Raw genomic sequence first — 11,696 nt, 5'->3', positions numbered from 1 at the left:
CGCTCCCCACCCCGTCCTCCCCAAGGGTTTAAATGTGGGTGTCCCCCACCCCTCACACTCTCACTCCTTGGGACACGGCAGCATGAAGGCAGTGGCCGCCCTGCTCCTGGTGGGGATGCTCGTCCTCTGGGCAGAGCTGCCCACAGGTAGGAGATGCCCGGGGAGGAAAAGCTCAGGGGCTGCGAAGGAGACAACTTTACATGAATAATGGGGGAAAGGGAGGGAAGGGAAGGGAAGGGGAAGGGAAGGCAAGAGGGCTGTTTGTCCTGCCCATGCCCTCGCTGCCTGGAGCCAGCCAGCCCCTCTCCCGCAGGCAGCGCCTGGTCCTGCCCGCCCGTGCGCTTCACCTGCGCTCTGCACAACCCTCCGAACCAGTGCTTCGTGGACCGGCACTGCCCCCGCGGCAAGAAGTGCTGCCGCTCCTTCTGCGGGAGGAAATGCCTGTCCAGGCCGCCCGCCATCCCCGTCTCCTACGGTAGGAGCTCAGCCCGCTGCTCACGGCGGCAGAGCGCGGCTGGTGCTCCGGGCCGGGCCCGCTGCCAGAGCCCCGCCGGGCTCGGGGCTCACTGGGCACAAACTGCGCTGGCCCGAACACCACACACAACCTGTTTCTTTCTCTCCCTTTCCCAGTGTGAGCTCCAGGCTTCCAGGATAGGCTGAGGGTCATCTCAGCACTGCCATGCCAGCTCAGCTCCAGGAGGATCACTCTGTGGCAGCGGCTGCACTCTGCTCTGTGCCATCCCCTTCCCTTCTCCCTCGGCTCCCCCGCTGCTCTTTTAACAAATAAAAGAGGCTTTTCCCAAGGGTGTTTGTGATGTGTGACTCCTTTCCTCACCTCCTCTCTCCATCCTGCACACAGTCCCACTGCTGCGTTCACCCCAGAATTCCTGCTGGGGCAAGAGGATGAAAGCAGCCTGGCCTCACCCCTGCAGTGTGGGTAGGGGCTGGCTTGGGGGACAAAATCCATCCAGAGGCACACAGCCTCCAGAGAGAGAGAGCAGTGGGAAGGGACTGGAAGAAAACGTGCCAGGCTGCTTTAGGAAGGCTGCAAGGGGCCCTGGAGAGCAGCGTGTCCTCCAGGCCCTCCCAGCTGGACAGGGCTGTGGAAGGGACTGGCCCTGCCTGCCCAGGGACACACCGAAGGCAGAGCCTCCCTGGGAATGCCCTACTTGGGGCTCATCAGGAGAGCAGAGGAGGGGGTTACACACACCCAAACCCCAAGTGGTGCTCAGCCCCTCACTCAGCCTGAGCTGGTGGGGAAAATTCAGCTGAAGGATCTGGGAAAGCCTCAAGCCAGGGCAACAAAACCTCAGCTCCAAGGGGTTACTCTTATTTTTGTACAAAACTTCAGGAAGTGCCAAGGAACACCAGCAGAAGAGAGCGTGCACAGCCTGAGGGTCCTGCTGGCCCCTGTGCCGTGGCAGAAGCAGGCACTGCCAGCACCCACTGCAGGGCAGAGCATCGCCCAGCCTAATGCCCAACGGGGCCCTGCCAGCCCTGCCCAGCCCTGCTGCTGCCAGGCTTGCTGAGAATGCCCCAGACCCGACTGGGGGAGGAGGTTGTGTGCCTGCACACCCCGAGGGAACTGAGGGGAGCTGGGCCAATGATCCCCAGGGCCAGGCGTGGGCCAAGCAATCTGCAACAGCACCGGCTGGCCAGATTTTACACCACGCACAAACACAGCCGGGTGAAGGCTCTGGCTGTGGCATTGACACCTTGCATGGTCCATTGGAGATACTGGAAGATTTCTGGCTGAAACTGGGGAGAGCATCTGCTGGAGAGAGTCCTTCTATGTACATGTTGATGTAGCTGACTGTCGGAACCCAGGACATCTCTCTCCATGCTCTGGATGTCTCAAATCCCTGGCAGGGGCTCGGAGACCCTGGCAGGAAGCCAAAGACACCTGGAAATTGGACCTTAATTCATGGAGCAAATTGCCAACCTTATATGAAGCATTACAGGTCACAAATTTTAAGTAGCACAGTAGTAGCAATCACAGGGTGAAGGGAAAAACTTTGGAGCACTGCACAGGGGGGTTTTGAACCTTGTACAGGGGGGTTTGGAATCCTGTACATGGGGGTCAGGAGTCCCAAGATGGAGGGATTTGGGCGTGCCCCGTCCTTCTTCTTTCTTCTCCCTGGCATCCATGATGTTCGCATGTGTGGATTGGTTCATAGAGAAAGTGCACTTGCCAACAAGGGCAAAAAGTATTGGAAATTAAAGGTAAATATCTAATATGTAGTTTTCACTATAAAAGAGACAACCGCCCCGTGGGCAGGAGAGAGTGCCCTTGGCTGTCTTGCTGATCAGACCTCGGCTTGACAGACAGAAAAACTTTGTAGATAAGGAACAATAAAGTCAACTGAAGACCAAAAGCAAGAGTCCAGACTCCTTCTTCGAGAGCGCGGCCTGCGCAGAACCACCTTTTCCCGTGCTGGGGCAGAGACGAATAACAGCCAACCCTGACAGCTGACCTCTTCTCCGTGGAGCAAAGAAGGAAGCAAGGCTCAGAAATTACTTCCTCCTGTCTGAGGAGGAAGTCCTATGGTGAAAAAAACAACTCTTAGCCTGGCCACAGAAAGGCGAAAATAATCACAGCTCATGTGGGGCTGGAAGGCTGAGAAGGCCCTGGCATCCAGCATTGATATGCAATACAGGAACCGGGAACTCATCAGCCAAACTCTGATTCAAAAACAGACATTGCTTCTGCTCAGCATAGGTCCTTGTAGGGGAAAACTCTCCCTGGAAGCAGGCCAGCCCTCTGCTCAGGAAGAGGTGTACCTCACAAGCTGTGGGCTGGGAGAGGCTGAGCCCAGCGCCCCCGCATCCTGGCACGGGCTGGGGTAGCTGGGGCAGAGCAGCCCGACTGCAGCTCCCGGGGCCATCAGTCACAGCTCCCAGCCCTCCTCCTCCTCCATCAGCACCAGCTATTATCAGCTATTAAGCAGGCATTTCCATACAGCTGGCTAATTTGATAATGCTGCAATTATCTTGGTTTGTTAACAAGATTAAATTGCTAATTGGTTTGATTAAGCACAGAGCTGCAGGCGTGGGGTGCCTCTCAGCTGGCCCTGCATAACCTTATGGATGCCGTGCCCAGGGCAGCAGCTCCTCTGCAGGCACGAGGAAATGGCAGGAAGGGCTCATCCTCCCCAAACCTGCTGCCTGAGGCCTCCAGATCTCCCTGTGAGAGGTGCCTCTACCTGCTCGGAGACAGCTTTGCTCATGTCACCACTGTCACCCAGCTGCTGGCCCAGAAAGGCAGCAGGAGGTGCTTTGGGCCAGAGGATGCTCTGGGGACATCAAGTCTGTCTCAGTCCTGCTGCTTTCTGTTTTGGAGCCCTGCAAGTCAGAAATCCCAGAGGCAATGCACCAACTGTGCCTCCACCTGCAGCTGTGTCAACAAATCCTCTGCCTGTCTCCTCCCAGGCACAGGTCCCTGCCTCCTGGGCACAGATTTCCAGCTATCACCAGCTCTGCTGGGGAGCCTGGGCAGCTTCCAGCACTGGATTAGGCTCACCTCTACCCCCTCCATGGAGCAGCACCCACCTGGGAGGAGCTGGGCAGTGCACCAGAACACACACAGGTCAGGATCACTGGTTGTGACAAGCTCCTGGCAGTGTGCATTGGCTGAAATCCTTTGATTCAGCCCTCTGGGGAGGGAGGGAATTTTCCTCTTTGTCCTAGGTAGGTGCCAGCAAGACAAGAGGAAAAGCAGTGAGTGCTGTGCCAGAGATTCTTCCCACATCAGCTGTTTGCCCAAGGCCAGAGCAGCCTGGAGAGGAAGGTGTTAATTTCCTCTGCCTGGGGGCTCAGGACTCACTGCTTCTCCTGGGACAGGCCCAGCAGGTCTGGTGCTGGGAATGTGGACAAAGGCTGCACTGAAGGGCCCAGCTTGGAGTGAGAATCATCCATCATGGCACGTCACGGCAGCAGCAGCACTGCAGGGCAGGCTGCAGGTCTGCTCACTCCATCTTCCCTCAAAGCAAAGGTTTTCAATCCAGTCACTTTTGGACAGCTCCCAAAGGAAACATCCAACCCTCCCCAACATCCCAGGGCATGGAATCCAGAGTGTCTCCCCAGGGATCCACCAGCACCACAGAGCATCCTTGCTCCACGCAAAGTCCCTTGTTCCACTCTGAAATGAACACAGGACAGAGGGTGGACAAGTCAAGTTTCACCCACAGCACTGCAGAACATCTTTAATATTTCCTTGGAGCCTCCCCCTGCACTTGTCATGGTCTGGCTCAGAAGTCTGGGTGTCTGGGGTCTGAATACAGAACAGTCTGGTGCTCACTGGTGATGTGAGACCTTTTCAAGAGATGATTCAAACCGGCCTAATAAGAATTACTACAGCTTTGACAGCCTTTGAAAGGGGAGGGTTATTTAGCTAGCCTGGCCTAGGAGTGGGAATCTGTAGTCCCAGCAGGATCTCAGCAATCACATTAGTTCCAGAGGAGAAAATACCCTGGGCAGAGCAGATCCACTCAGCAGCAGCTCTGCCCATGGTCAGGAGCTGTGCACAGCCTTCATCATTCCTGCTGAGGGACAGCAAAGTTCCAGGAGAGAAAAGGAGTCAGTAGCATCCTGCTCCCCACCATAAAATAGATACACACGTCTGCAGAAAAACAAACTATCCTCACAGCTAAGGGTCAACAAATGTACAAATTCACTCTGTGCTTTTGTCTGTGGGATGGTTTGTACAAACTCAGCTCCTCACCTGGACCTAGGCCCTCTCCAGGGGCTGGGAGAGAGGGGTCTGGGCCAGAGCTGTCTCTCACCAGCTGATGCCCTCCAGCGTTTTCTTTCTGAAGGCACAGGGCTGCTTTGTCTTACATGGCCAGGGTACACCAGTAACCTTTCCTAGTGCCCTCCCACCCTGGCCAGCGAGCACAGGACAGGACAGCAGCTCCCACGGTGCAGGGAGGGCAGAGGGGAGCCCTGGAACTGTGTAGTGGAGGGAGGCAGTGTCTGCTGCCAGGGCACGTTTGAGAGCAGGGGTGGCAGCTGTCCCTTCTGCCTGGCTCTGGCACATCAGCCCAGCTGTGCCCAGCCTGCAGGGTGGGGAGCCCCAGAGGGGCGGGGGCTGGCAGGGGATGGAGCCAGGGCTGAGGGATGCCAGAGCAGCCCGGTGTGATTTCTCTCCTGCCCAAAGTGCTGCCAAAGCTCACAAGCTGCCTGTGACAAAGGCCTTCAGTCTGGCAGGGAGCAGCTCAGCCTGCCCCAGCCAAGAGGCAGCAGAGCTGTGCTGAGCTGCTTGGCTCCATCCCCGCTCCATCCCACCAGGAATCCTCAGCAGGCTGCTCTTTGCTGCAGCTGCACGAGGCTGTGCACGCCCAGGAAGCCTTTCAGATGCTGGCAGGACTTCCCTGAGCCAGGGAGCCAAAAGGAAGGCAAAAAAGCTGAGGCACTGACAGCATCCTGTAGATAAGGGAGATCCCTACATGCCAGAAATCCTTTTCCCCATGCAGAAAGAGAGGAAAGGAGACATCTCCTTCCTCTGCAGCAAGCCACACTGCATGAAGACACATGTGAGAGCTCAGAGGAGGCTGGCAGTGGCACAGGCAGGGCAGCTGGGCCTCCTTGTGTCCCATGGCAGGCAGGGCAGCTGGGCTCCATCATCCCTGCCCTCTCTGTAGCCCCATCTCTCAGCAGGGCACTCCCTCCACAGCCCCTCAGAGAGGCTGATGTCTGTGCTCAGCCAAGCAGCTGGGATGTTCCACAAATAACAGCTCTGGCAAAGGCTGGTGAGGCACTCTGAGACAGGAAGCAGTTTGCAGGGAGGAAAGCAGCTCCCATAGATGCCAACCCTGCTCACTCATCAGACTGCAGCACAGATCTCTCCTTGTGGCCCACACACGGTCAGAAACTCACCATCACTGAGTTTGCAGGCAGGAAAGCAGCTCCCATAGATGCCAGCCCTGCACCAGCCCCTGCTCACGCGTCAGACTGCAGCACAGATCTCTCCTTGTGGCCCACACACGGTCAGAAACTCACCATCACTCCCAACCCCACCAGCACAGGAGCAAAGGCACCTGCACCCCCTCCCAAACAGGGCTGCTCCCCTGCAGAGAGCCCTTCCCAGCTGAAACCAGTGCCTCCCTATAGCCAAGTGTTCAGGAAGAAGAGGGAGGGTGTTTATGCTGTATGGCAGCCCAACGAGCTTCTCTCTCTCCCCAGCTCCAGCCACAGAGGGGAAACCATTTCCCAGCTCCTTCAGGTCCCACCAGCAGCTCCGCACGGGGGAATTCCTGTCTCTTCAGGCCTGCCTGTGCCAAGGCACACACAGATGCTCCTTTCCCTGACATTATCTAGGTTAATAACATGCAATGTGATGGCAAGACGCAGGGAACCGCAACGCGATGTCAATATTTAGCTTTTACACATTTGGCTAATTAGGAAGCAACCTGTGATTCCCTGAGAAGGAGGCAGGGCTGCTTCAGCCCCTCCCTCTCTCCCTCCCCATCTGAACATTCCCCGTTCAGCCGGGATCAACGTCAGCTCCCTATTTCTGGAGTTCGCTGGTCGCAAACGGTCTGTCCCAAAATGCTGTTCCAGGCAGTGTCTGTCAGAAATCATTATACTAAATAAGGCTTCATGAATGATTCATGAGGCTGGATTTCACATTAATCAGGGAGAGATGGGCAGAAGCAGCAGAGCATCCAGACCGCCCTGGCGTGTTCCTGCACAGCCGGGCCAACGGGAAGCTTTGGACCTCCGAGGCACAGATCAGAGATGTGGTGCCAATCAGAGGAGCAGCCTGGTCCCAGCATGATCAGAGCCTGACCCAGCAGACACTGAAAGAGGCAGCAGACTGCTGCCCAAATGCCCAAATACCTTTCTGCTTCAGGAGCTCCTCTGACTGGATTGTGCTAATGAGCCCCAGGGCTGCTGCTCCCAGCATCCCGAGATGCACAACTGTTTTCTGCAAGAGCTGGGGAATCCTGTACTGACTCCCTGGCTCTGTGCATGATGGCCTTTAAAAATAGAAAAATGCTTTCCTGAAATGTCATCAGGAGGCTCTTTCCAGGGCTCAGGCAAAAGGAGCTTCTGCCTGGATGCCATGCTGCATCCCAGCAAACCAACAGGCATCTTCTTGGGACACAAATGCTACTTCCACTGCTCCAAGAGTTTGGAAAGAAGGTAGATGTGTTCTCTCTTGGTACCTGAATCTGCCCAAAGAAGCTAGCCCTGAACTCTGTCAGGATCAATGAAAGAATGAGGGGTGCTCTCAACATTGCAGCTGGTGGAAGAAGGTAATGAAATGTGGAATCCTATGTACATATTGCAGGAGTGTCTGTGTCTCCCCCAGCCATCCAGACTCAGCCAGAAAGCTCTCATCCACCTGCATCCTGCCTCCTTGGTTTCTCCTCTGCTGCTTGCTCAAATATTCCTGCTAAAAACCCCTCAAAACTACAAAAATCTAATGCCAAGCATCCAGGATCCTGTACAGCAGGGAAAAATCCATAGCCAGCATAGCAAAGCTGGGCTGTGACATGGAGACAGCAGTGATTCTCCATGCAGCAGCAGGGAATATCTATCAGGAGACTCAGGAGCTGTCAGACACCCTGCTCCCCCCTGCCGTGGCTCTGCAGCCTTCCCAGGGCTGGCAGTGAGTCACCAGCCCTGATCCACAGAACCATGGCATGGCTGATCCACTGCCAAGGGTCCCTGCCTGAATCTTCTGCAGAGAGCCCAAAAGACAGCATCCTTGCAGGGACAGGAGAGCAGACCCTTCCCTGCACCCAACCATCTCCAGCTGTAGTTGTCCCTGTGTGTTCACCCCTGTCAGCACAGAGGCAGCTGGAGGCAGAGCTGGAATGGCAGCAGGGACCCAGAGCCTCAAACCACCAGGGCACTTCCACCTGCAAAACTACCATAGTGAGAACTCACCAGCAGTTTATAGTTTTGAGTCTCAGCTGTGTCATCACAGCTGAGCAGAGACTGAAGGGCCCCAAACCCAGTGGCCACTCTCTGTCTCAGATCTGGAGGAGAGGCAGAGCCTCAGGGCAGGTTTGCTGCCCCTGCTTCCACCAGTGCAAAGCCCTCACCTGGGTTTGCTGTGAGATGAAATTATCCACAGGATCAGATAAATCTCAGGGCAATCACCCTTTAATTGACCCCCTTATTGCATGAAAAGACTGATTTCCAGTTTGCCTAAATGCTAAATTACAAGGCATTTCAATGTGCAGTGCAGTACAGGGCAGGTGGGGACCCCCCTGCTCCAGCCAGCCTGGCCTTGCTGGCTGGAGCCAGAGGCCACCCTGGTTCCCTCCATGGCCTTGGCCATGCACAGCTATCAAAAGCAAAATGCAGGGCAAGTGTCCTCACTGCATGAGCCTGCAGACAGTCAAAGCTGGGCTGCACTCTTGGTTACTTGCACCATTCGACCTGCACTATTGTAAGATTTAATTGCAGTTAAAGTTGTGCTTCCATCCTCACCTGTCTCTCTCCTGGCAGAGAACCCAGGAAGTGAGCCCATGCTGCCTGTGCAAGCATGGCTGTGATCACTGGGTTTTGTGGTTTTTCTCTACTGGTGAATGAAGTGTGACCAGACTGACCCTGACACCAAAGATGGGTGTCAGGGAACAGAGCAAGTCCTGCCTTTAACCTCTCCTCTGACACCATGCTGCCCTTCTGCCAGCATCCCTACCTCTGGCAGCTCTAGCCCTGCTGGGAATGGTCTGGAGAGGGAAGCCTTGGCCTGAGATGCTCCAGGTTAATGATGAGCCTGGGAATAGCCTTTGTTTTTGATGAATTCAGTTTGGGTAACGTGTCCTGGGTGTTGGAGGATGGTGAGACAACCTGGAGCAGAGATGCAGCACATGGAGACTGCAGGTTGCTGTAAGATGGAGGCAATCCATATGCTCAAGGCATGTGGGAACTCACCAGATAGGAAATCAGTGCTCTGAAATGCCTGACCTTACACTGCAGCATCTCCCTGCTCCCTCACCAGAGGCTCTCCATCTCTATTAAAAACAGCCACTGCATTGGTACAACTCTCCAGATTTTCTCATGTTTCCTGTTAAGAGTTTCAGAGTCCAAACACAAGTCAAGGTCTCCAGCAAGTTCAGTGAATGTCCATTAATCTTTCCTGGTTCAGGCACCCCATCAGCTCAGTAAAACCCAAGTCCAGAAGAGTTTCAGGCTGTCAGAAGGGTGGGCTGTTGCAGGCCATACTGAGAGCCTGTCCTAGGCCTGCTGCAGATGGATTCCAACAAATCACCTTTCTGCAGGGGGCTGGATATGCAGTTGTATCCAAGGGCTCCAGAGACTCAATGAAGCTGGTTAATTAATTTCTAGCAGGGAGAAGGCTGATATCCACCTGTCAACAGCATCTATAGATACCCTGTGGCTCTGGGAGGAAGATGGGAGCTGTAGGGATGGAATCCCATGGATTTTGTGTCCCCACTTTTCTCGCCTGCTCAGAGGCTGCTGCCATCACAGCTCGCTTTCTCTCCTGCCCCCCCATGAACTGGCTCCAGGGAGAGGCATGGAAACTGGGACAGTTGACAGCACAAGAATGGGAACAGCCAATGGCATGGGAAGGAAAAGCCCGAGCCCCTCCGGCTGGAGCAACCCCCTCCCACAGCTCGGGGAACAAACGCACCAGCGAGCACAGCAGCCACCAGGAAATAACAGCACTAAGGAAAGCCCATGTATTTGGTATTAAGTCTTTGCCACTGAGAAACACAAGACCAGGCTTTTGCGACTGCCCTAATTTAGCTCTTTCCCTCTGGAAAGGACTATTTGTGAAATGCTTTGTGCTCATGTCCCCAGCATTAATCAGCCCCTGTCAGCAGCCAGCTCCGTGCTCCCCCTGCACTCGCAGGTGCGCTGCTCTAGCCCACCCTCCCACGTGGCAGGTACCCAGCGGCTCCAGCCTTTCACAGCAGATATCCAAGGGGCTCAAAAGTGCTTGAAGATTCTTCTTTTAATTAGAGGAGCTCTGGAGACATGCTATATTCATATGTATTTCCTGCTATTTTTTTAATTTATTGCTACATCAGCTATTAAAAAAAAAAAAAAAAAGGCAAAAAGAAGAAAGGAAGGGAGCTGCCACAAGCTGAGCGCCTTTTGGGATGACTCACTGCATCACTGAAATGGCTGCTGGCTTCAGACTCACCCTGCCTCTGCGATTTGCTTCCAGACTGCAGAAGAGACCATGGCAAGAGGTTTTGCCCCCCTTGCCCGTGTGGAGGATTTGCTGTGTGGTTATTGACATAATCCACGCCAGCCTTCAGCGGTGGAGACTTGCCTTCCTCAACAGAGGAAGATGGGGGAGACATGAAAGGAAGAGATGGCGAGGCATTTCCAGCTGACCTGATTTTCTGCTTGTTCCCATCTCCACATCACTGCTGGTTAGCTCAGGAGTGGCAGCAGGGGCACGGGGCTGGCCCGTGGGGAGCTGTGCTTTACCAGGGCCATGGCTGCTGGCCCGTGCCGTGGGGAGCTGTGCTTTACCAGGGCCATCGCAAACACAGCTGAGCCAAGGAACAGCCCTTACACCTCAATTTGCTGGAAAACAGCCTCAAAGTGGGAGTGTCCCTTTCCTGCCACAGCTTGCCAGTGTCAGTGCGAAGGCAGGCCAACAGGCTCTGGCTGGCTCGTGGCAGAGTCAGGCCTTTTGCCTCTGAACTTGTGCAGAAAAGGGAGAATTCACCTCAGGTGCCATTGATGCAGCAGCCAAGTCCCCTCTGAAGGATGCTGTGATGCCAGCACAAACCTGCACGGGGCCTCTGCAGCCTGGGACGTGAACTTCTCTTCTCTGCAGTTGCTTCCAGGCAGAGCCTTGAGTGGGGCCTCTGCAGCCTGGGATCTGAACTTCTCTGCAGTTGCTTCCAGGCAGAGCCTTGAGCTGCAGCAGGAGACATGGAGGTATCTCCTCTCCGTGTCTCTCCAGCTCCTTCCCAGGGTGATCCCTCCAGTCTGGGAGCAATAAGGACAGAGCCCTGTCATCTCCTTTCCCACTCATGATTCAGCTCCTCCACACGGCCTAGGGACACTCAGTGAACCTCCTTGAACTGGGAGAGCTGATTTTGGGGGGGCCAGGGCTGAGGTCTACTCTGTAGCAGAGCATAAACAGGGCTCTGGTGCAGACACAAAGTGCCAGATGGAGTGGGCGCCCTTGCAGCGCCAGGCACAGCTCCTTCCCTGAAAAATGGCTGGATGAGAACTATTTTCAGAAGGGAAAAGAAAATTCACCCTGATCACCATATGTCAGTGACAGGCAGAGAAAACCCCACGTGGGAGCCAGCCCTCCTCCTCCCCTGTGGGCTGCACCCCGCCGGGGCTCAGCACCCACCATCAGCCAGGCTCGCAGCTGCCTGGAGCACACAAAGATGGGCATGTTTATCTTGCAGCTTCCAGGGATGCTCAGCCATCTCTAATTGCCACAAAAATAAATGCTTTTTGCTTCATATCACAGAACAGAGGAATTTCCCTCCGTTTTTTTTTTCTTTTTTCTTTTTTTCCTCTTTTCTGAGGCCTCCCTCAAAGTCATCCCTTCCCCCTCCCTCCGCTGCCTCCTTGCCATGTAAACAAGCCCAGGCACACACAGTCTGACACATCACACACATGGAGACACGCTGATGGCCCTGCAGCGGCCAGCTCTCCCTGGCACAGGGACAGGACTGGCAGCACACGCGGGAGGCGGGCGTGCGGGCAGGGGGAAGGATGCTCGCCACCAAAAAGAG

At 55.2% G+C, this 11,696-nt stretch overlaps 1 protein-coding gene across 1 annotated transcript; it reads left to right on the top strand.

Annotated features, from left to right (window-relative positions):
* On the top strand, positions 1-804 carry LOC120511327 (caltrin-like protein 2). The gene is made up of 3 exons (XM_039728181.1): positions 1-146; positions 314-475; positions 631-804. Exons 1-3 carry the CDS (start codon positions 83-85, stop codon positions 633-635), a joined length of 231 nt encoding a protein of 76 aa, XP_039584115.1. The 5' UTR covers positions 1-82; the 3' UTR covers positions 636-804.
* Positions 805-11,696: the final 10,892 nt, after the last annotated feature.

Source organism: Passer montanus, unplaced genomic scaffold (assembly GCF_014805655.1).
Source record: "Passer montanus isolate IOZ18808 unplaced genomic scaffold, ASM1480565v1 scaffold64, whole genome shotgun sequence".
In the NCBI taxonomy this organism is placed as follows: Eukaryota; Metazoa; Chordata; class Aves; order Passeriformes; family Passeridae; genus Passer; species Passer montanus.
The sequence above is the reverse complement of the archived record's forward strand: the minus strand, read 5'-3'. Positions and strand labels throughout refer to the sequence as shown.

Coding starts and splice junctions, on each gene's coding strand:
- LOC120511327 (XM_039728181.1), top strand. CDS start 83: ATGAAGGCAGTGGCCGCCCTGCTCCTGGTGGGGATGCTCGTCCTCTGG. Junction 147..313: donor CTGGGCAGAGCTGCCCACAG/GTAGGAGATGCC, acceptor CCTCTCCCGCAG/GCAGCGCCTGGTCCTGCCCG.